Source organism: Eschrichtius robustus, chromosome 19 (genome assembly GCF_028021215.1).
Source record: "Eschrichtius robustus isolate mEscRob2 chromosome 19, mEscRob2.pri, whole genome shotgun sequence".
Taxonomy (NCBI): domain Eukaryota; kingdom Metazoa; phylum Chordata; class Mammalia; order Artiodactyla; family Eschrichtiidae; genus Eschrichtius; species Eschrichtius robustus.
The window spans coordinates 68552162-68577687 of record NC_090842.1 but is presented as its reverse complement, the minus strand read 5'-3'; the positions used below and the strand labels follow the sequence as shown (position 1 = coordinate 68577687).

Sequence of the window (25526 nt, the reverse complement as noted above, 5' to 3'; positions counted from 1 at the left end):
CACAGAGGATTCCCTGGTGGCGCAGTGGTTGAGAATCTGCCTGCTAATGCAGGGGACACGGGTTCAAGCCCTGGTCTGGGAAGATCCCACATGCCGCAGAGCAACTGGGCCCGTGAGCCACAACTACTGAGCCTGCGCGTCTGGAGCCTGTGCCCCGCAATGGGAGGGGCCGCGATAGTGAAAGGCCCGCGCACCGCGATGAAGAGTGGCCCCTGCTTGCCGCAACTAGAGAAAGCCCTCGCACGAAACGAAGACCCAACACAGCCAAAAATAAATAAATAAATAAATAAAGTAGCTATTAAAAAAAAAGGTCAAGCTCTATACATTAAAAAAAAAAAAAAATCAATTACACTGTCTTCCTAAAAAAATAGAACTTGGGAAGCCACTATCACCTCAACACCAAAACCAGACAATGACAGTAGTTAAAAACAAGCAAACAAAGAATGACAACTACATATCATCAATCAAGAGATTATAGGAAAACCTGCTCAAAAAAATATAATCAAATGGAATGTTTTAATATATATTAAAAAATTTATACTCCACAACCAACTGGGGTTTATTCCAAAGATGCAAGACTGGTTCAATATTCAAAACTCAATGTAATACACTATACCAATAGGCTAAAGAAGAAAAACCAGATGATCACATTAACTGATGGAGCTAAAGCATCTGACAAAATCCAACACTCATTCATGACAACAAAAATCTCAGCAAATTAACAGAGGGAAACTTTCTAGACTTGACAGGAAAACTCTATGGAAAAAAAAAAACTTACAACTAACACTGTACTTGATGAAAAACTGACCGTTTTCCCCCTAATATCAGAAACCGGTCAAGGATGTCCTCTCTTACTACTCTTACTCAGCATCATACTGGGAGTCCTAGCTAAGTGCATAAGAAAAGGAAATAATACGTATACAAATAGGAGGAAAGAAAACTATTTGCAAGGGCTTCCCTGGTGGCGCAGTGGTTCAGAGTCTGTCTGCCGATGCAGGGGACGCGGGTTCGAGCCCTGGTCCGGGAAGATCCCACATGCCACGGAGCAATTGGGCCCGTGAGCCACAACTACTGAGCCTGCACGTCTGGAGCCTGTGCTCCGCAACGAGAGGCCCGCGCACCGCGATGAAGAGTGGCCCCCGCTCGCCGCAACTGGAGAAAGCCCTCGCACAGAAACGAAGACCCAACACAAAAATAAATTAATTAAAAATTAAAAAAAAAACAAAACTATTTGCAGTTGACAGTTCTATGCAGAAAATACCACGGATTCTATCCAAAGAAATGTCTAGAAATAACTGAGTTCAGCCAAGGCTGCAAGATACTAAAATACCACCCCCCAGAACAATTAGCTTTCTGTATACTACTAAAGATCATGTGGAAATGAAAGTTTAAAACAATGCCAACAGGGAATTCCCTGGCAGTCCAGTGGTTAGGACTCCTCGCTTTCACTGTAGGGGGCCTGGGTTTGATCCCTGGTGGGAGAACTAAGATCCCACAAGCCCTGAGGCCAAAAAAAAAAAAAAAGCCATTTACAAATCACTAAAAAAAAAAAAACAAAAAAAAAACCCAACAACCTAGACATAAATCCTAACAAAAATGTACAGAACCTATATTGTTCAATATTATAAAATGGTAATGAAATATCAAGAATTACTTAGATACATGAAATGCCATACCATGTACTGTGTTCATGGTGTTGCTTTTAAACAAACTGCTCTACAGGTTTAAATCAATTTCTATAAATACGTGAGCAAGGTTTTTTTGCATCCTAAGATTTATATGGAAAGTCCAAGGAACTAGGAAAGCTAAGTTAATTTAAATAATGAAAGAAAGTATTCACTTTACCAATTTTAAGATTTACCGTATAGCTACAGAAATTAAGTAAACAGATTGAATCAATAAAAAGTCTGAATGTCTGGTGTTCAAAACCACCAAAAGAACCATTTGTTTTTTTAAAAAACCAAAGCCTGAAACAGTCTTAACTGGTGCAATAAAACGTGCCCGTGTGTCATATGTGTATCTTTATCTACTTAAATATCTGTCCTCAAGTGTCTAACTCTCCCAATACTGGACAGCAATGAATGTATATATAAGACACATAAAGGGGTCAAGGCCCTTTGCCTGTGAAATAACATTCCCCTCACCCCAAGTAAACTAAGGGATCCATGACAAAGTGCCATAACCTTGACAGAGAAGTCTCAAAGAAACTGTGTTTGCATTTCATTTTTTCATCTAAGTTTCCACCTTTTTATAAAAATTCCTGAGATAACACTGCAGTGTAAACTAAGGGAAAAACGTAGCTAAAGTTTTCCTTAGTGCACAATAAACACTGGTCTCTCCCTCACAGATGAACTCTCAGATGTAGAGTAAGGCTCTAGGCTGGGTCAATTTCTACAATGCGTCTTTACACAACTACTGATGATCCGTGACAGGTTTTCTCACAGAGAAGATACTTGTGGGGTTTCTCTTTGGTATGTACGATCAGATGTCATGGTAGGTGTTTTCTCCTGCAAAAGATTTTCCTCGGTGTTTACATTCAAAAAGTCTTTCCCCAACAGGAGTTCTCGGAGGGTGACTGAGGTTTGCCCACTGGTGAAGGTTCTTCCCACATCTGTCACACTGACAGGGTTTCTCCCAGTATGAATCCTTTGATGCTGAGTGAGGGATGAGCTACGACTGAAGGCCTTTCCACATTCACTGCACTTATAAGGCTTCTCTCCGGTGTGGATGATGGCATGTCGAATGAGGTTTGTGCTCCAGCAAAAGGACTTCCCACACTCCAAGCATTCATAGGGCTTCTCTCCACTGTGAATCCGCTGGTGCCTTGTGAGGCCTGACCTGCGGTTGAAGGCCTTCCCACACTCCGTGCACTCAAAGGGCTTCTCCCCAGTGTGGATGCTGAAGTGCCGAATGAGGTCTTTCCTAGTGCTAAAGGCTTTCCCACATTCTTTGCACTCAAAAGGTTTCTCTCCAGTGTGGGCCCGTTTATGCAAGATAAAAGTGGAGCAGTGGGTGAAGGCCCTTCCACATTCAGTGCACACAAAAGGCTTCTCCCCAGTGTGAATCCGCTGGTGCCTCTTGAGGTATGATCTGTGGTTGAAGGCCTTCCCGCACTCGAGGCATTCAAAGGGTTTCTCCCCAGTGTGGATGACGTAGTGGTGAATGAGGGCTGCGCTCTCACAGAAGGCTTTCCCACATTCACTGCACTCATAGGGCTTCTCCCCAGTGTGAGTCTGCTGGTGCCACATGAGGTATGACTTGTGTTTAAAGACCTTGCCACATTCAAAGCACTCATACGGATTCTCACCACTGTGGATGATGTGATGTCGAAGGAATCCTGGCCTATGTCGGAAGACTTGCCCACATTCTTTGCACACGTAGGGTTTTTCCCCAGTGTGTCTCCTCTTATGTAAGACAAAATTGGAGCGGTGGGTGAAGGCCTTTCCACATTCACTGCACTTGTAAGGCTTCTCCCCAGTGTGAATCCGCTGGTGTTGTGTAAGGTAGGACCTGCGGTTGAAGGCCTTCCCGCACTCTGTGCACTCATAGGGCCTCTCCCCGGTGTGGATCATGTGGTGCTGGAGGAGGTGTGTGCTCTTAATAAAGGTTTTCCCACACTCTGTGCATTCATAGGGCTTCACGCCAGAGTGAATCTTTTCATGTCCAGCAAGAAGGTGTTTCTTGTTAAAAACTTTCCCACATTCGTTGCATTTAAAGATACTTTCCTCTTCTTGAATAATGGGATCATTACCAGATCCACATGAGTCATGGTCATGGACAGCACCTCCTGGAGGGACGAGCTCCTCTACAATTCCTGAACACACACCACCAGCTGTCCCCAAGCTGCCATGTTCAGGACTCATTTTCTCAGGAAGCTTCTCCCTCTGGGGGTCCATCCCTGGTCCCAAGTGTCCTTCCTGCATTTCCAATGGCCCATCCTGATCCTTGGTTTGTCCCAACTGGGAGTCCGCTGGGCCTCCTTGTATTAGTTCCTGGATAGAGGCTCCCTCAAAGAGGGTTGGCTCACAAGTGGTAGGTTCTGTGGTCTTGGGTTTTCCTTTGTCAACTGAAAGAAAACCAATAAACAAAGCCCATTAGTAATACCAACAAGGATGAAACAAAATTAGCATTTCAGCGAAAAAGATAAAGATGAAAACAGTGCCTCTGTGTCTGTTTTGCTACCTCTGAATCTCAAGATTGTAACTTCTTTCTTTCTTGGTCATTAGACTGCCGACACCCTGGAAGCCAGACCCAGTAAGAGAGTCTGCAATGGATATAACACCACAATTCACAGGCTTGGCTGGACAGAGTAATAATGCCTCTGTGGGCTTTCAGTTTCCTTTAATCAAAGACATCCCATGTTTCTGTAAGAACACTAGGAAAAGGGAATTCCATAATGGTACAGTGGTTAGGACTCCGTGCTTTCACTGCTAGGCCCAGGTTCAGTCCCTGGTAGGGGAACTACAATCCCGCAAACCAAGTGGCACAGCCCAAAAAAAAAAAAAAAAAAAAAAAAAAGAACACTAGGAAAAGGCATCTAATGCAGCCCTGGTAAAAGACAGGAAGTGTATTAACGCAAATTCAACTATCTCCAAAGAGAAGTATGGTCCTTGCCCCAGCTCTAAGGAAGTAACCTGTAAACTGGGTATCTCCAGAGAGACAGGTGTGTCTTTGTTGTTCATGGTGAGTCCCTAGGGATGTACATGATACTTTATGACAACACATGACTCACTATGGGCCCCTAGATAGTTTATGCTAAAGAGATGACATTAGGTCTGGGTAAGGTCTGGTCACAGCAGAAAGACCAAACATGTAATTAGAAAGCTGGGGCTTTGAACCACGAGTTATCAGCTGGATCTCTGGAAAGGGAAGAAGGGTGGAGACTGAGTCCCATGTACAATGACTCAAGCAATCATGCTTCTATAATGAAGACTCAATAAAAATCTGGATACCGATGCTCTGGTGAGTTTCCTGGGTTGGTAACACTCCGTGCACATACTGCCAAATATCAATTCCAGGAGGTAACGAGACGCTGAAGACACGGAAGCTTCGTGTCTGGAACACCTCCGGCTCCTCTTCTAATCTGTATCTTTTCCCTGTAACAAACATGATTTGTGAGCATAACAGGTTTTAGGGAGTTTTGTGAGTCTTCCTAGCAAATCACTGAACCTGAGGGTGGACTGGGAAACCCCTCGACATGCAGATGGTTCACAAGACCTGGGCAGACTTGGCAGTCCTGGAGTTCTGTATTTCTAACCTTGAGTTTGGCTAACTGTGTGCAGGAAGAGACCAGGAGAGTCCTACTGGCACCACTGGCGTTGCCACAGAGAGGAGGTGGGAAGGACACTATAGCCTTAGGACACAGAATGTACAAAGGTCCCCCAGACCATAAGGATGGTATTGACAAGAATCCAGGGAAGCTGATTCCCATGGTTTTGACTTGGGTTACAGTGAGGACTCCCAGGACAGGGCTCATAAGGCAGGAGGTGAGCAGGACTGGGATGGACACATTGGGTCTGTTATGCCCGAACAGTGTGGCGAAAAGACTAACAAAATACACATGACCTAGATGGAGAAAATGTTAATAGTTTTCTTGAAGACATTAAAGAGAACCTATACCAATGAAGAATTTAACGTGGGGGGAGGTGAAATTGGAGAAAGATGGTCAAAAGGTACAAAATTCCAATTGTAAGATAAACAAGTCCTAGGGATGCAGTGTACAACTCGATAACTGTAGCTTACACTGCTGTATGCTATAAAGAAGCACTGTTAAGACAGTAATCCTAAGAATCCTCATCACAAGGAGAAAATTTTTTCCTTTTGTCTTTTCTTCTTTACTTTTTATTCTATTTATATGGGTGTCAGCTGAACCTACTGTGGTAATCATTTCACAATATATGTAAATCAAACCATCAGGCTGTATCACTTAAAACTTATACAGAGGGGCTTCCCTGGTGGTGCAGTGGTTGAGAGTCTGCTTGCCAATGCAGGGGACACGGGTTCGGGCCCTGGTCTGGGAGGATCCCACGTGCCGCGGAGCGACTGGGCCTGTGAGCCACAATTACTGAGCCTGCGCGTCTGGAGCCTGTGCTCTGCAGCGGGAGAGGCCGCGATAGTGAGAAGCCCGCGCACTGCGATGACGAGTGGCCCCCGCTTGCCACAGCTAGAGAAAGCCCTCGCACAGAAACGAAGACCTAACAAAGCCATAAAATAAAAAAATAAAATAAAAATTAAAAAAAAAAAAAAAGATTAGAGGTGCTTTCATTTAAAACAAAACAAACAACAACAACAACAACAAAACTTACACAGAGGACTTCCCTGGTGGTACAGTGGTTAAGAATCTACCTGTGAATGCAGGGGACATGGGTTCGATCCCTGGTCTGGGAAAATCCCACATGCTGTGGAGCAACTAAGCCCGTGTGCCACAACTACTGAGCCCGTGTGCCACAACTACTGAAGCCCGCGTGCTTGAGCCTGTGCTCTGCAACGAGAAGCCACCGCAATGAGAAACCCGCACACTGCAACAAAGAGTAGCCCCCCACTCGCCACAACCAGAGAAAGCCCATGCGCAACCAAAAATAAATAAATAAATTTATTTTAAAAAATTAATAAATAAAGTAAATGGAGCTAGAAAAATGGGAGACGTGCTGGGAATAAAAATACTGTATTCCGGGCTTCCCTCATGGTGCAGTGGTTAAGAATCGGCCTGCCAATGCGGGGGACAAGGGTTCGAGCCCTGGTCCAGGAAGATCCCACATGCCGCAGAGCAACTAAGTCCATGCGCCACAACTACTGAGCCCGCGTGCTGCAACTACTGAAGCCCACATGCTGCAACAACTGAAGCCCATGCATCTAGAGCCTGTGCTCCACAACAAGAGAAGCCACTGCAATGAGAAGCCTGCACACCACAACGAAGAGCAGCCTCTGCTCGCCACAACTAGAGAAAACCTGCACGCAGCAACGAAGACCCAACACAGCCAAAAAAATAAAATAAACAAAAATAAATAAATTAGACAAGCCTCTTAGATAGCCTCATCCACCAGAGGGCAGACAGCAGAAGCAAGAACTACAATCCTGCAGCCTGTGGAACAAAAACCACATTCACAGAAAGACAGACAAGATGAAAAGGCAGAGGGCTATGTACCAGATGACAACAAAATGAAGTGGAGATAGGCAACCTTCCAGAAAAAGAATTCAGAATACTGACAGTGAAGATAATCCAGGACCTTGGAAAAAGAATGGAGGCAAAGATCGAGAAGATGCAAGAAATGTTTAACAAAGACCTAGAGAATTAAAGAACAAACAAACAGAGATGAACAATACAATAACTGAAATGAAAACTCCACTAGAAGGAATCAACAGCAGAATAACTGAGGCAGAAGAACAGGTAAGTCACCTGGAAGACAGAATGGTGGAATTCACTAATGCGGAACAGAATAAAGGAAAAAGAATGAAAAGAAATGATCGCTTCTTGGCCTCTTGGCTAAGATCAAGTGTAGAATGAAAAGAAATGAACACAGCCTAAGAGACCTCTGGGACAACATTAAATGCAACAACATTTGCATTATAGCGGTCCCAGAAGGAGACAAGAGAGAAAAAAGACCCGAGAAAATATCTCAAGAGATTATAGTCGAAAACTTCCCTAACATGGGAAAGGAAATAGCCACCCAAGTCCAGGAAGTGCAGAGAGTCCCATACAGGATAAACCCAAGGAGAAACACGCTGAGACACATAGTAATCAAAGTGGCAAAAATTAAAGACAAAGAAAAAGTATTGAAAGCAGCAAGGGAAAAACGACAAATAACATACAAGGGAACTCCCATAAGGTTAACAGCTGATTTCTCAGCAGAAACTCTGCAAGCCAGAAGGGAGTGGCATGATATACTTAAAGTGATGAAAGGGAAGAACCTACAACCAAGATTACTCTACCCGGCAAGGATCTCATTCAGATTCGATGGAGAAATCAAAAGCTTTACAGACAAGCAAAAGGTAAAAGAGAATTCAGCACCACCAAACCAGCTCTACAACAAATGCTAAAGGAACTTCTCTAAGCGGGAAACACAAGAGAAGAAAAGGACCTACAAAAACAAACCCAAAACAATTAAGAAAATGATAATAGGGTTTCCCTGGTGGCACAGTGGTTGAGAATCTGCCTGCCAATGCAGGGGACACGGGTTCGAGACCTGGTCTGGGAAGATCCCACATGCCGCGGAACAACTAGGCCTGTGAGCCACAACTACTGAGCCTGTGCGTCTGGAGCCTGTGCCCCGCAACAAGAGAGGCCGCAACAGTGAAAGGCCCGTGCACTGCGATGAAGAGTGGCCCCCGCTTGCCACAAGTAGAGAAAGCCCTCGCACAGAAACGAGGACCCAACACAGCCAAAAATAAATAAATAAAATAAATAATTAAAAAAAAAAAAGAAAATGGTAATAGGAACATACATATTGATAATTACCTTAAACGTGAATGGATTAAATGCCCCAACCAAAAGACACAGGCTTGCTGAATAGATACAAAAACACAACGCATATATATGCTGTCTACAAGAGACCCACTTCAGACCTAGGGACACATACAGACTGAAAGTGAGGGGATGGAAAAAGATATTCCATGCAAATGGAAATCAAAAGACAGCTGGAGTAGCAACACTCGTATCAGATAAAATAGACTTTAAAATAAAGAATGTTACAAGAGACAAGGAAGGACACTACATAATGATCAAGGGATCAATCCAAGAAGAAGATATGACAATTAGAAATACATATGCACCCAACATAGGAGCACCTCAATACATAAGGCAACTGCTAACAGCTATAAAAGAAGAAATTGACAGTAACACAGTAATAGTGGGTGACTTTAACACCTCACTTACACCAATGGACAGATCATCCAAAATGAAAATAAATAAGGAAACAGAAGCTTTAAATGACACAATAGACCAGATAGATTTAATTGATATTTATAGGACATTCCATCCAAAAATAGCAGATTACACTTTCTTCTCAAGTGCACATGGAACATTCTCCAGGACAGATCACATCTTGGGTCACAAATCAAGCCTCGGTAAATTCAAGAAAACTGAAATCATTTCAAGCATCTTTTCTGACCACAATGCTATGAGATTAGAAATCAGTTACAGAGAAAAAAACGTAAAAAACACAAACACATGGAGGCTAAACAGTACTTTACTAGATAACCAAGAGATCACTGAAGAAATCAAAGAGGAAATCAAAAAATACCTAGAGACAAATGACAATGAAAACACGAAGATCCAAAACCTATGGGATGCAGCAAAAGCAGTAAACTTCCCTTCTAAGAGGGAAGTTTATAGCAATACAAGCCTACCTCAAGAAACAAGAAAAATCTCAAATAAACAATCTAACCTTACACCTAAAGGAACTAGAGAAAGAAGAACAAACAAAACCCAAAGTTAGCAGAAGGAAAGAAATCATAAAGATCAGAGCGGAAATAAATGAAATAGAAACAAAGAAAACAATAGCAAAGATCAATGAAACTAAAAGCTCTTTGAGAAGATAAACAAAATTGATAAGCCATTAGCCAGACTCATCAAAAAGAGGGAAGAGGACTCAAATCAATAAAATTAGAAATGAAAAAGGAGAAGTTAAAACAGACACCGCAGAAATACAAAGCATCCTAAGAGACTACCTACAAGCAACTGTATGCCAATAAAATGGACAACCTGGAAGAAATGGACAAACTCTTAGAACGTTATAACCTTCCAAGACTGAACCAAGAAGAAATAGAAAATATGAACAGACCAATCACAAGTAATGAAATAGAAACTGTGATTTAAAATCTTCTAACGAACAAAAGTCCAGGACCACATGGCTTCACAGGTGAATTCTATCAAACATTTAGAGAATAGCTAATACCTATCCTTCTCAAACTCTTCCAAAAAATTGCAGAGGAAGGAACACTCCCAAACTCATTCTACGAGGCCACCATCACCCTGCTACCAAAACCAGACAAAGATACTACAAAAAAAGAAAATTACAGACTAGTATCACTGATGAATATAGATGCAAAAACCCTCAAAAAAATACTAGCAAACAGAATCCAACAACACATTAAAAGGATCATAAAAAAAATTAATTTAAAAAAGTACAAAGAAAACAACTGTATTCCTATCTCAAACTATACTCAAATTCTACCTCAGACCAAAAAGAGTTAAATGTCAAGTGCCAAGCTTAGAACATCTTAGAATAAAACAAGAATATCTTTTTGATATTGGAGATAGAGCAGCATCTATAACTGATAAAAGTATCAGGAATGTACAAAAAAAAATCCCTACAAACAAAAGGGAAACAAGGTAACAGAAACACAGGCATTTTCCATGAAATGACATTTCAAAGAAGAAAATACAGTTGTTTCTCAGTATCCACAGCAGATTAACTGGTTCCAGAAACCCCCTGCTCAATACTAAAATCTGCAGATGCTCAAGTCCTTTATATAAAATGGTGGAGTATTTGCATATAACCTACACACATCCTCCTGTGTACCTTAAATCATCTCTAGATTGCTTATAATATCTAATACAATGTAAATGCTATATATTGATAAATAGTTGCCAGCACGAGGCAAATTCAAGTTTGTTTTTTTTGGCTGCATTGGGCCTTTGTTGCTGCACGCGGGCTTTCTCTAGGTACGGTGTGCAGGTTTCTCACTGCGGTGGCTTCTCTTGTTGCATCATGCAGATCCTGCATGCTGCGAGGCGTGGAGAAAGAAAGAAAGAAAGAGAGAGAGAGAGAGAGAGAAAGAGAAAGAAAGAAAGGGAAGGAAGGAAGGAAGGAAGGAAGGAAGGAAGGAAGGAAGGAAGGAAGGAAGGAAGGAAGGAAGGAAGGAAAGAAATACAAAAAAAGAACAAGTGCTTCCATATGCTGAGCACTAAGATGCTGGAGTCTGTCTGACATGGCAGCTAAGATTTAACTTGGTCAAACTTATATATACAAAGACACAACGAGATCCCGAAGTTCACTAGGGCCACAGAGCTGGTGATCGGTCGGCACCCAGGCTTGAAGCCCAGGCAGCTGAAGCCCAGGACACATCTCAGCTCATGCACCTCTATCCTCCAGGAGGACAGAGGGACCTGGGGTCAAAGGGCTCCGTGGCCTCCAGACCACCACAGAGATCCGAACAAGATGCTTCCTCAGGGAACCAGGGCCAGCGGCCTCCCCCTGCAGGGTTTCCCAGCTGCCCACACCTTGGCTCCTACCTGGACAGGTGCTGCGGGAGAGGTCTTCCTTCACCGTCCACAGCTTCTGCCCCTGCTCCAGGTGGAAGATCAGCTCAAGTCTGGGAACAGGACACCCTGCTCATGGAGAAAGGAAAAAGACACTAGGATTTCTCTGAAAACAAAGAAAAGCCCTCGATCTAGTGTGGGACTTCAAGATGTGGACAAGACCTCAGAATGAAGCTGATTCCATCCACAGAAATCCTGACCTGTAACCTGGAAACCAAGGTCAAAAACACCAATGTTGCGGGCTTCCCTGGTGGCGCAGTGGTTAAAGATCCACCTGCCAATGCAGGAGACACGGGTTTAAGCCCTGGTCCGGGAAGATCCCACATGCCGCGGAGCAACTAGGCCCCTGCACCACAACTACTGAGCCTGCAAGCCACAACTACTGAGCCCATGTGCTGCAACTACTGAAGCCCATGCACCTAGAACCCATGCTCCCAACAAGAGAAGCCCACAATGAGAAGCCTGGACACCACAACGAAGAGTAGCCCCCGCTCGCCGCAACCAGAGAAAAGCCCGCATGCAACAACGAAGACCCATTGAAGCCAAAAATAAAATAAATAAATTAAAAAAAAAAACCAAACACCAATGTTGGGATCCAAAGACTTTAAACTGTAGTGCTGGTTGTGTAGACAACACCTATTCCCTTTGACCTCCATTGCACAGAGTTCCAACTCTATTCAGTTGCAGCCAAGAGACACAGAGAATATGACCCCCCCCCTTCCAGAAGGTGTTTACTAATTAACCCAAGGGAATTTCAACCACCTGTGCATTAAAACCTCCTGAGATGTCTGGTTCACATCCAACTGAAACCAAATAGGGACTTCCCTGGTGGCACAGTGGTTAAGAATCCGCCCGCCAATACAGGGGACACAGGCTCAAGCCCTGGTCTGGGAAGATCCCACATGCCGCGGAGCAACTAAGCCCATGCACCGCAACTACTGAGCCCGTGTGCCACAACTACTGAAGCCCACACACCTAGAGCCCATGCTCCGCAACAAGAGAAGCCACCGCAGTGAGAAGCCCGCGTACCACAACGAAGAGTAGCCGCCACTCGCTGCAACTAAAAAAAAGCCTGCGAGCAACAACGACCCAACGCAGCCAAAAATAAATAAATTTATTTATTTAAAAAAAAAAGAAGAAACCAAATCTCTGCAAATGAGGCCCGGATAACTACAGATTTATAAAAACCACCCCAGATTCTGGCATCAAGGGAGGGCTGAAAACTCTGGTTTCCACCAACTTGCAGGTGACCTACACCAGCCCTCTGGGGGAGGGAGTTCTAGTCCAGGATGGCTGAGTGAGGGGACCGGCCGGTGCTGGAGTCCTGCAGCAGCCTGGGTCGCCTGTGAGGGAACCTGCCCGAGGCCCTAGACCAGGAAGAAGCAGACAACTGGGCTGGCACCCACCAACCCGGTAGCCAGCCCCACCTCTGAGCTTTGTACTGGTGAGGTAATAAATTTCCTCCGGGGTGAAGACTGAGCCGGTCTGTCACATGCAGCCAAACACAAGCGCAGGGGAAAGACACACGGACTCGGGAGGAAGTCGAAGTCGATGGCAGAGGTGCGAGGACTCGCCGACAGCTTCTCTGGCAGGTCCAGGGTTCATTAGTCATCACTAAGCAATGTGCTCTCCTGTGTGCTCCGTGCCCAGCAGGGGGCTCAGCGACAGCAACGAGACCTCCCTTCAGCTGTCAGGAGTTACGCTCCCTGCGACCTCAGGGCCTTTGCACATGCTGGGCCTTCTCCCTGCAAGGCTGTTCTCTCCCCACCTTGCTCCTTCCAGCTACCTCTCTTTGGGTCTCAGCTCAAATGTCATTCCCTGAGAAGACTCTGCTGAACAGTGGCTGAGTCCAGGGGCTTAACCAATCCACCACATCACTATGAACTTTTAACCTTAATAATAATTGAAAAGTTAACGTTTATAGGGTGTAACCATATCCCAGAGACTGTACCAAGTAATTTAAATGCATTATGTTGTTTAAAATGCATGGAATAATTTAAAGAACTCACATATTTAAAATATTGACTCTTTTCAGTCAAAGTAAGGTATGCCTCCATTGATCTAAGTATTTTTTTAGATACCAAGCAAAATTCTGAAGAGCGCTCCTCCTGTCTAGGTCTGCAAGGGCTGTGAGTCCCTAGCTGCCACCTGATCTGCGAAGAGACGGAGCACTTAGTCTGTCTCGCCATGGTCAACACACCAAGTTTCTGGGCTGGTGACCCCGGGGCAACCAGGTAACTGACTACTGCCTAACGCCGAGGCCCCCCCATAGACTGTTGGGATTCAAGTGTGATCAACTGAGCCAACAACACTGAAGTCCGCGGGGGGCCGCTCAACTGAGTTGCCCACCACCCTGTGAGAGACTGACGGCACTGCCTGCCCTCTGAGGGCACACCTGGCCAGAGTCCAGGCACTGGTCCCTGGAGCAATACAGGGATCCGAGTGGCATAGGGCACCCCCCTCACACATGCCATGGCACAGAAGAGGCTTAGACTGCTTCACAGGCAAACCTTGCCATGGCTGCTTGCCTTACTGTTGTTGCAGTTTGCCCCAACCGCGTAGCAGATAAGAGATCCCATCTCTGGAGACTGCTAGTTCAACGTATAATGGGGGGAGAAACAAAGGAATAAGGAATATTGTTCTTGCTGCCCTCTGAGACACCTGAGGATGTTTCTCAACCTACTCCAGATTGTGTAAGCCCGGCCAGTGTGTCTGGCACTCGTGAGTGCTGCTGCAGACCAGCACGTGGAGAGCTCTTCCTCAACACCAAACTGTCACCCTGTCAGGACACTGCCACCACCACTGCTGTCCTGAGGCATGAGCCCCAGCCCCTCCCTAGAAAGGCAGGCTGCCACTCACAGTGGTTGTCACTTGGGACTGCTAAGAGCCTACCAGGTAAATACCCAAATAAAAGAAAAATGGTGGGGGGGAGCAGAAAGGTGACCCCTCCCCCCTACCCCCCCCAAAGAAAGATTTTGTTTGGAGGCAGAAAAAAAATGAGTGGGGAGGAAGGGGCTCGTTATGCTGTGGACCAGGGCCATCCAGGGGAGAGGCTGCATCTTGGAGGCCCCAGGCCCCTCCCCTCTTTCCTCTCCTCAGCAGGAGACAAACTAAAACTAAAAACCAGGGCTTTAAATGGCTGAAAAGCTCAAAAGGAAGAAAGAAGGGGAGGGGTGCACACTATTAACCTTACATACCAAGCAAATGCCAGGTCTAGCAAACATAATACTGGTTCTAGACTACTTATTGATTTAAAATCAGTAACAACAAAAAACCCTAGATAACAGGGAGGATAAAAGTTTAAATAACATACAACATAAAACTAAGTTAGAACTCTGTCTATACTCTGACCCAATTGGAAATCCACAATTTATACGCTAAAATTTATATAATAAATTATTATATAATAATTACATATGGCATAACAAAATTTATATATTAAAAAAATTTTTATCACCAAAACAAAACAGGGCACTGATTGGTTTGTCTGACTCCACAACACAGGTTCTAAATTATCTTTAGAATTTGCTAAAATGCACCAAGTGACAAAACTTCATGAATTTAATACTGGGGCTCAAATCATAGTTATACCTGGGGATCTCACTAAATTGAAACACTCTACTCCACCATTGTAAAAAGTACCTAAATATTAAAGAGAAAAAATAGGTATATCTCACTTTGACTGTAGCTTTGCCTGAATTTCCTATAGCCCTAGTACCCACTGTCCTAAAGTATCCCATATTGGGCATAGATGCTCTGACACAATACACAATTAAAATAAATTTTTGGCACTTACAAATTAATTGGCTTGATAAAATGGGACCCTACAGACCCGAGTTAAAATAATTATTCAGCCCAATGTAAGTTGAAAAGGGGTCTTTGGGGAGTAAAACTTTTATATAAGACCTAATTAATCAAGGGGTGATGATCCCCACTGCTTCTCCACGTGACAGCCCAGCTGTGCATGTTCTTAAACCTAAAAAAACACAGGGCACCTCGCTGTGAGTTACTGCAATCTTAATGCCGTGGTCCCATCTGTTAGGGTCCTTGTTACTGACTGAATTGTGTCTCCCTAAACTGCATGTGTTAAACCCTAATCCCCAGTGTGATCCTATATGGACTTAGGGCCTTTAAGGAGGTAGTTAAGGTTAAATGAGGTCACGGGGTGGGGCCCTGATCTGGTAGGACCGGTATCCTTTTAAGAGGAAGAGAAGGCCTCTCCAAGCCAGATGAAAAGTCAGGTAAGGACACAGCAAGAAGGTGGCCAGCAAGAGATCCTTATCAGCAACCGAACTGGGACTTCCAGCCTCCAGAACTGTGCGAAAATAAAGCTGCTGTTTAACCACACAGTAATGGCAGCCTGAGCTGACTAACAAGATCCACACACCCAATACCCAATATTATTAGAACCTGGTAATTACTCTTCAGTTACAGATGTGGCTAATGTGTTCTGCTGGTGTGTATTTTGACAGCCTCTCAACCACGGTTTGCCTTCGCTCTGAAGGCAAATAGGACTCCTCTCCCAGGCTGCCCCGTGGGGTGGCTCAACAGCTCTGCCAACACCCACACCCTCTGCAGCCAAGACCTAAGCTGCACCCACCCACCTCTCTCCAGGAGCACAGGTGATGTTACATCAATGACAACCTCGTCTAAGGAGATTCATTTGACACACTTGTGACAGTGAGTCCAACACCTTTTAATCCTTTGGGGACTAGTTTTAGATAAAAATACTATTTACTATTACTTTGGGTCTGGTGGCCACATATTCCTCATTTATAAATTTTATTTACTCTCCCTGACGCTGACACTTGCAAATCAGCCCACCTTAAATGGGACTCCCTCCAACAAAAGCTCTAAAATCTGCTCAAAATACTGTTAAATAGCCAGTCCCATCAGTGTCCTCAGAGACTCCTTCACCAAAGAGGCTTTGACAACCTCTTCTCACACCTCCTTGAGTTTCTGAATCACCTACCGGGGCCACAAGATGCCCAAGGGCTTCTGATGTAACAGACTGCCCCCTCAGCCTGGTACTATATGCTACTAAAACAACAACTAACTACACACAAGGCTCTCCAGATAATGAAGGCTGTTGCAGACCCCAAGCCACTGACCGCCACACCCAGCTGCCCATCAAGCTTTGGTTCATGGCAACAACACATCACAAGTTCAGCACAGCTCCTGAGGCCCCAGGACAGGATGGAACACAACCTGGGCCCTCTGACATATTCCTCTTGCAGGACAAGGTGGGTCCTTGCCAGATGCCGTGGTGCTGGAGGAGGGCACCCCTCCCCACAGCCCTTGGCGACCTGGGGAGCACCTTGGGATTAAGTGAGTGAACAGTTGTGGGAGTTTGCGGATCTCTTACATCCACAGCACATGATGGAGCTCAGTAGAATGCTGCTGCTTTCTATCCCGTAGCCAGAATGTCCAAATAAAAAATGGGACCTAAGAAACATTTCTTGGCCTATTCAGGAAGTCATCTTCGTACTAGATGCCCTGATCAACAAACGGCCTCCTCTTCACATTCATTATAAACTGTTAGGCCATTGCTTAAAAACTGCCTCCTTCAGGGTAAAGAAACTGTCTCACAAACACCCCAAACAAAAGTAAGTCAAAATCACATGTCCTTACATTTATAAAGGCCACAATGCTAGGCCTTGCCAGGAAGTTCCTTACTCCCTTTGGAATTACAGACATTACTGACAATAACCAAGATACACATTTCACTTCTCAAATTACACAATGCTGGGCTCTGGAGAGAGGTAGTCAATAGAGCTTCACGGCCCCAATGGGCCCCAAATAGCTGGTTTAACTGAAAAACATAACGATTTCCTTAAACAGCTCCTTTTCAAACTCCAGTCTGACTAACAAACCCCTCAATGGGCCGCTATCTCACCCCTTAGCCTTAATTCAAGGCTCCCTGAATCACATACCTTTAAAAATGTCCCACTGCCCTTTCCTACTCTGGAAGGGAATGTGCCTCACCTCTATGTACACAAAGACTTGTTCTACAGGAGGCCATTCACACTGTCTCCCCTGCAGTTATACACAGAGCTTCCCATCATCCCATGAGGCTGGAGACCAGAAGGAGGGAGCACACGCTCCCGGAACCCATTAACCACAGACTGCCCCACAGGCCAGGCAGCTGGTCACCTGATATGGGATCCATTTGCCCTGAACTTCAAAACAAAACAAAACAAACAAACCAAACCTTGAAGAACAGCCATATGCCATTCCGGTAACTGTTGCTCTTACTATAACTGGTCTGGGTACTTTCATTGGTTTATAACTCAGAGGCCTGAACCCTCTGAGGAAGCCACTGTTTCAACCAAACACGGCAAATACTGAGGCCCACATCAAGTCAAGTGCGTACCCACTTGCAAAGGATACCCTGCCCCACGTCCCAGACCAAGACCTCACTGATGAAGATGACTTCACCTGGGGACACGAAAACCTTCACCCAGCAGATACCCATGGACTTCCTCTCCTAAGACAGAAATCAGACCTGGGACCTTTTTGCTTTCTTCTATTAGGGACTCTATCATGTTCCTGAGCTGCTGTCTGTGATCCTGGTATATGCCTCAATCTGCCAAAAGGGAAATCTCCAATTTATAGCTGGTTGGTCAGGACAGGTTGTGAGGACTTGTGACTGACATCTGAAGTGGGTGGGTGGGAGATGGAGGGGCTGTCTTATGGGACTGAATCCTTATTAACCTTTGGAGTCTGTGCTAACTCCAGGTAGTTATTAGGGTCAGAATTGCCTGGTATGGAAAACCCAGACGTTTGGTATCACAAGTGTTATGAGGAAAAAGGATTTTGTTTGTCTTTAAAATTAATTTATTTATTTTTGGCTGCGTTGGGTCTTCATTGCGCATGGGCTTTCTCTAGTTGCAGTGAGTGGGGGCTACTCTCCGTTGCGGTGTGCGGGCTTCTCATTGTGGTGGCTTCTCTTGTTGCAGAGCACGGGCGCTAGGCACACACGTTTCAGTAGTTGTGGCACACAGGCTCAGTAGTTGTGGCTCATGGGCTCTAGAGCACAGGCTCAGTAGTTGTGGCGCATGGGCTTAGCTGCTCCTCAGCATGTGGGATCTTCCCGGACCAGGCTCGAACTGGTGTCCCCTGCACTAGCAGGCAGATTCTTAACCACTGCGCCACCAGGGAAGTCCCATGTTTATTTTTTACAAATACCACACTAACATGCACACACATGTATACATACAAAGCCATACTTTTAGCACACCTTATAACTCCTGAAAGATACTCTTAGACACTCCCCAAATTACATATCGATTTTCTTGGCTAATACTACATAAATGGGAAACTTAGTTATGAGCCTGCCTGCAAGGACTTCCTATATCTCTACTTACGTTCTTCTTTTTCATTCTCAAAATGGTTTTTGGGCTTCCCTGGTGGCGCAGTGGTTGAGAGTCTGCCTGCCAATGCAGGGGACACGGGTTCGAGCCCTGGTCTGGTAAGATCCCACATGCCGCGGAGTAACTAGGCCCGTGAGCCACAACTACTGAGCCTGCGCGTCTAGAGCCTGTGCTCCGCAACAAGAGAGGCCGCGATAGTGAGATGCCTGCGCAGCGCGATGAAGAGTGGCTCCCACTTACCGCAACTGGAGAAAGCCCTCGCACAGAAACGAAGACCCAACACAGCCATAAATAAATAAATAAATAAATAAAATTAAAAAAAAAAATCTTCCAACAAACAAAAGTCCAGGACCAGATGGCTTCACAGGTGAATTCCATCAAACATTTACAGAAGAGCTAACACCCATCCTTCGCAAACTCTTCCAAAAAATTGCAGAGGAAGGAACACTCCCAAACTCATTCTATGAGGCCACCATCACCCTGATACCAAAACCAGACAAAGACACCACAATAAAAGAAAATTACAGACCAATATCACTGATGAATATAGATGCAAAAATCCTCAACAAAATACTAGCAAACAGAATCCGACAATACAATAAAAGGATCATACACCATGATCAAGTGGGATTTATCCCAGGGATGCAAAGATTCTTCAACATATGCAAAACAATCAATGTGATACACCATGTTAACAGATTGAAGAATAAAAACTGTACGATCATCTCAACAGATGCAGAAAAAGCTTCTGACAAAATTCAACACCCATTTATGATAAAAACTCTCCAGAAAGTGGGTATAGAGGGAATCTACCTCAATAAAATCCATATACAACAAACCCACAGCAAACATTATTCTCAACAGTGAAAAACTGAAAGCGTTTCCTCTAAGATCAGGAACAAGACAAGGATGTCCACTCTTACCACTATTATTCAATATAATTTTGGAAGTCCTAGCCATGGCAATCAGAGAAGAAAAAGAAATAAAACGAATACAAATTGGAAAAAAAGAAGTAAAACCGTCACTGTCTGCAGATAACATGATACTATACATAGAGAATCCTAAAGATGCCACCAGAAAATTACTAGAGCTAATCAGTGAATTTGGTAAAGTTGCAGGATACAAAATTAATGCACAGAAAACTCTTGCATTCCTATACATTAATGATGAAAAATCTGAAAGAGAAATTAAGGGAACACTCCCATTTACCACTGCAACAAAAAGAATAAAATACCTAGGAATAAACCTACCTAGGGAGACAAAAGACCTGTATGCAGAAAACTGTAAGACACTGATGAAGGAATTTAAAGATTATACAAACAGATGCAGAGATATACCATGTTCTCAGATTGGAAAAATCAATACTGTAAAAATGACTATACTACCCAAAGCAATCTACAGATTAAGTGCAATCCCTGGGACTTCCCTGGCGGCGCAGTGGTTAAGAATCCGCCTGCCAATGCAGGGGACACAGGTTCGAGCCCTGGTCTGGGAAGATCCCACATGCCGCGGAGCAACTAGGCCCATGAGCCACAACTACTGAGCCTGTGCTCTACAGTCCACAAGCCACAGCTACTAAAGCCCACGTGCCTAGAGCCTGTGCTCTGCAACAAGAGAAGCCACCGCAGTCAGAAGCCTGTGCACAGCAATGAAGAGCAGCCTCCGCTCATCGCAACTAGAGAAAGCCCGTGCGCAGCAACGAAGAAGACCTGATGCAGTCATAAATAAATTAATTAATTTAAAAAAAAATTGCAATCCCTATCAAATTACCAATGGCATTTTTTACAGAACAAGAACAAAAAATCTTAAAATTTGTACGGAGACACAAAAGACCCTGAATAGCCAAAGCAGTCTTGAGGGAAAAAAACGGAGCTGGAGGAATCAGACTCCAGACTATACTGCACTTCAGACTATACTACAAAGCTACAGTAATCAAGACAATATGGTACTGGCACAAAAACAGAATAGATCAATGGAACAGGATAGAAAGCCCAGATATATACCCACCTATGGTCAACTAATCTATGACAAAGGAGGCAAGTATATACAATGGAGAAAAGACAGAGTCTTCAATAAATGGTGCTGGGAAAACTGGACAGCTACATGTAAAAGAATGAAATTAGAACACCCCCTAACACCACACACAAAAATAAACTCAAAACGGATTAGAGACCTAAATGTAAGACTGGACACTATAAAACTCTTAGAGGAAAACATACGAAGAACACTCTTTGACATAAATCACAGCAAGACCTTTTTTGATCCACCTTCTAGAGTAATGGAAATAAAAACAAAAATAAACAAATGGGACCTAACGAAACTTAAAAGCTTTTGCAAAGCAAAGGCAACTACAAACAAGACGAAAAGACAACCCTCAGAATGGGAAAAAATACTTGCAAACAAATCAATGGACAAAGGATTTATCTCCAAAATATATAAACGGTTCATGCAGTTCAATATTAAAAAACAAACAACGCAATCAAAAAATGGGCAAAAGACCTAAACAGACATTTCTCCAAAGAAGACATACAGATGGCCAAGTAGCACATGAAAAGCTACTCAACTTCACTAATTATTACAGAAATGCAAATCAAAACTACAAGGAGGTATCACCTCACACCAGTTAGTATGCTCATCGTAAGAAAATCTTCAAACGACAAGTGCTGGAGAGGGTGTGGAGAAAAGGGAACCCTCTTGCACTGTTGGTGGGAATGTAAATTGATACAGCCACTATGGAGAAGAGTATGGAGGTTCCTTAAAAAACTAAAAACAGAATTACCCTATGACCCAGCAATCCCACTACTGGGCATATACCCAGAGAAAACCATAATTCAGAAAGACACATGCACCCCAATGTTCACTGCAGCACTATTTACAATAGCCAGGTCATGGAAGCAACCTAAATGCCCATCGACAGACTAATGGGTAAAGAAGATGTGGTACATATATACAATGGAATATTACTCAGCCATAAAAAGGAATGAAATTGAGTCACTTGCTGAGACGTGGATGGATCTAGAGACTGTCATACCAAATGAAGTAAGTCAGAAAGAGAAAAACAAATATCGTATATTAACGCATACATGTGGAACCTAGAAAAATGGTACAGATGAACCGGTTTGCAGGGCAGAAATTGAGACACAGATGTAGAGAGCAAACGTATGGACACCAAGGGGGGAAAGCGGCGGGGGGGTGGTGGTGGTGGTGTGATGAATTGGGAGATTGGGATTGACATATACACACTAATATGTATAAAATGGATAACTAATAAGAACCTGCAGTATAAATAAATATATAGAATTAAATTTTAAAAATTCAGAAAAAAAAGAAAGGAAAAAAAGAAAAGCCAAAATGCCCAAGCACACCCACCAGGCACAGAGAACAGCAACTGCAGAGGCCCAAAGCAAGTATGTTAAGTATGTGCACAGGAAATAGCAAGATGCTGGCATGACCACAGCAGACTGAGCTCAGGGAAAGTGTGGGGAGGTGAGTGAAGGGTCAGCAGGGCCAGATAGTGGACCTTTTTATTTTTTAAATTTTGTTATAAAATATCTAAATATGTCAAACGTTTCCTAATTTTGTGTAACACAGAACACAATCCCAATTCTCTAAAAACAGGCATGTCTTACCCTAAGCCCTGGATTTACAGCTCTCCTTTCCCTCAAACTGCGAGGTCGAAGGTGATTATCCTCAGGCTGCTGTTTCTCCACCTTGGCTCTCTTGCCCTTGTGGGCGGGATCATCCTGTGTTGAATGGGGCTGTCTTGTCCAGCCTCAGGCACTAAGCAGCGTCTCTGGACTCTAGCCTGCTAGATGCCGGGACCACCCACACCCCAGGTGTGACAGTCACATGTGGCTGCAGACTTCCAAGTGTCTCCTGGGGACAAAACCGCCAAGTACTGAGAAGCACTACTCTCTCAGCTTCTCTCTCTTGGACTAGCAGAGGTTCTTGGCCAGGACTCAGGGAACGAGAGACAATCATGAAGGCACAGGAGAACAGAAAAGCCCCATAACCGAGATCCTGTGGTTTACAACAATACCTGTTGGCACTGAAGGCAAAGACCTCCCGAGGCCCCACCTGCCTCACCCTCTTCCTGGAGACCCTCCCATCACTCACAGCCCTGTGGACTGGCTTGCAGGGGACACTTGAGCCACCAGTCCCACCCAGTCAGCTCCCGGTCTGGAATGTGAAATAAGAACCTCAGACAGAGGCCAGTCTGTGCTGGGCACTGGGGTAGAGGCTCAGGTGGCCACTCCTGCCTCAGGGACAACCCCCTAGAGCCCAGCAGTAGAGAAAGAAAAAGAAACAATGTTAAGTATGCAAAGGTAAAAACAAGGCATCTGGGGGCTACAGAGAGCAAGGACTGGGGTGGCCACTCCTGCCACAAACTTGCTGAAACACAAAAGCCATTCTGAAAAGACAGACATGAACAAAGCCAGAGAGAGAAGTCAGGACAAGAGACCCAGAAGCCGGCATAATCCTGGTGGTTCCCAGTCCTTATTTCAGTCCCATGTGGCCCAACTGGAAATTCTGCCTTTGGGTTCTGCAGAACATCCCCATTTCCTTCCACCACCTTCTGGGAGCAAAAGAGGAACTGTTTCTTGCTCCAAGAAACACAGACATAGCAGGCAGGAAAAGATGAATCTCAAAAATGACTTAAACTGTAGGGAAGAGAGAGGGTAAGCTTCTCGATCAGCCGGGCATGGAGCCAGAGCATGTCTGCCAAGGAGATGGCAGGTCCTCTGCATGGCAGAGTGGCAAGGCCTTACCCAGAGACACCAAGAGCCTGCAGTTTTCCAGCATCACCTCCTGGTACAGGGTCCTCTGAGCCGGGTCCAGCTGCCTCCACTCCTCCCGGGTAAAAGTCACGGCCACATCATCGAAAGTCACAGACACCTGTCAAATAGAGGTAGTAGTGTTGACCCTGGGGCTGGTGGATGGGATCGGAGCTTGTTTCTGGAAGGCTGTTAAAGGTGCAGAGAGATCAAGACCCTAACCACTTAGCACCTCCTGAGGGCCAAGCTCTAGGCTGGGCTGAAGTGGACAACGTTTTGGACATAATGCAGTAGTGTAAGGAAGAAGTCTCCTGTGCAGGAGCCACTGGAAAGTCACACAAGACAATGGAAGTGATGTGTGGGCTGTCAGATGCAGACAGGAAGGGCTGTAGGACCTCAGAGGAATGAGTAAATAATGATAATAACAGTATCAATAACGGTCACAACAACAGTACCTGAGCCTCCCTGGTCCTGCGAGCTGCCTGCCCCATGCTGAGGGCTTCACATCCTGGTTAAAGTGACTAAAAGTCCCCAGTTCTTTCGTCACTCTCTTGTTTACATCCAAACTCTTGAAACCCAAAACTTACCAGCTGTGTTACCTTGGAGACATCACTTCATCTCTCTGAGCCTTGGTTTCTGGATCAATACAACAATAGTTCCCACTTCACCAATAACAGCTGTGAGATTCAGACAGAAATTATTCAATGTTCGGTGTGCTTGGGGATTTTCATTAATTGTCCCACAGCCCCTGAGGTAAACACCTCCATGCCAGCCGATGACCCGAGACTAAGGGAGCTCCACCAATCCACCAAGAGTCTTGTGTCTTACAAACGAGGGGCAAGACTTTAACACAGCTTACCCTAATACAGGGTCTAATAAAGTAACCCGACACGCTTCCATCATCAAAGTGAATACCTAATGACGAGGTTGTGAAGCATTTACACCAATTTCTGCTGTTAAGTCCCTTTCATCACACCTGAAAATATTCCTGTGAACATGCACAGAGAAGCAGAGCCTTCATCACTGACTTCCCTGGAGACACCCCTGAAGGGGTGGAACTACCTGTATAATGGCAGGACCTGGACCAGCTCCCCACACCCTCCTGGGTCTCCCAGACTCCGGGGAGGTTCCACAATGAACCATTAGCCGCTTCCTTCCTGAACCCTGACAGCACTTAGCCCTACGCCAGGAATACTTCAGGACCAGAGAGCACAAATGGCTAAAGATAACACAGGCTTTGGCCATGAGACTGGTCACAACGTCTGACCTGGCTGAAGGTGAGTGGAACATTCGGCAACAGACTACAGGACCTCGCCCTCCCAAGACACGTCTTAGCATCTAGGAGGCACCGTGGCAACCTCACAGGCCCTCATGGGCCTTGTGAAACAACCAATATACTTTGGCTTTGTCCATGCGCTTATCTCTCCCTCCATTTCCCAAGGCCACCGGTTGGAGAAAGGCGGGAGTGTGGGGGGGCGATGAGGGCAGGGTACATCCCTGCAGCACATGGCGGAGTTCGGGATTTACTATGACGGAAGCCCCTGAAGGATGCATCACTCATTTTTCCACAACTTACTGATCATGTGTCAGAGACCCAACAGCTTTTAGGACCGAGAATAAATTAAGTAGCAAAGCAGTTCCACACGCCAGAGAACACGACCACGAAGACAAACCTAGGGGATGCCTTCCTTCCGGAACCGTCTCCGCCCTCGGAGAGAAGCAGCTCCGCAACCAGCATCCACTCACCTGCGTCTGGTGGGTCGGCGCCGCCGCCATGATGGGGTCCTGCGTTCCAGCCACGCTGGGAGAGGCGAGCGCCGGGCGGCCTGCTGCTCCTCGCCTCCGCCCCGCCTTGGCCGGGCGACCTCGGCTGACCGCCGCTCTCCGAGAAAAAGGCACACCAGACCGGGCGCCGCCCTCGGGAACTGCGGGTACGAAGGGCGGGTGCTGAAGGCCCGGAGAGGCCATGGCCCGGCGGGCGACCAGTGCACACGCCCGTTTAGGGAGTCACGGCCCGTTCCAAGGCACGAAAGGGAGTCCCATCCCCCTTCCCTGCTCAGTCCCCACGAAAGGCCTAAGTAGCCGCGCAGCCGAGCTCTCGACACCTAAAAGCCAGCA

General features: G+C 45.3%; 1 protein-coding gene across 2 annotated transcripts; it reads right to left on the bottom strand.

Annotated features, from left to right (window-relative positions):
* Positions 1-1774: 1774 nt before the first annotated feature.
* On the bottom strand, positions 1775-25514 carry LOC137753871 (zinc finger protein 264-like). Of its 2 annotated transcripts, XM_068529284.1 has the most exons (6): positions 25155-25227; positions 23996-24044; positions 23403-23529; positions 11234-11329; positions 4953-5096; positions 1775-4066 (listed from the first exon to the last, which is right to left on the bottom strand). In XM_068529284.1, the coding sequence occupies exons 3-6, from the start codon at positions 23434-23436 to the stop codon at positions 2439-2441; spliced, it is 1902 nt and encodes a 633-aa protein (XP_068385385.1). In that variant the 5' UTR covers positions 23437-23529; positions 23996-24044; positions 25155-25227; the 3' UTR covers positions 1775-2438. The 2 variants fall into 2 exon arrangements, with proteins under 2 accessions (XP_068385385.1, XP_068385384.1); XM_068529283.1 differs by lacking the exon at positions 23996-24044 and having other exon boundaries at positions 25155-25514.
* Between the last annotated feature and the right edge of the window lie 12 nt (positions 25515-25526).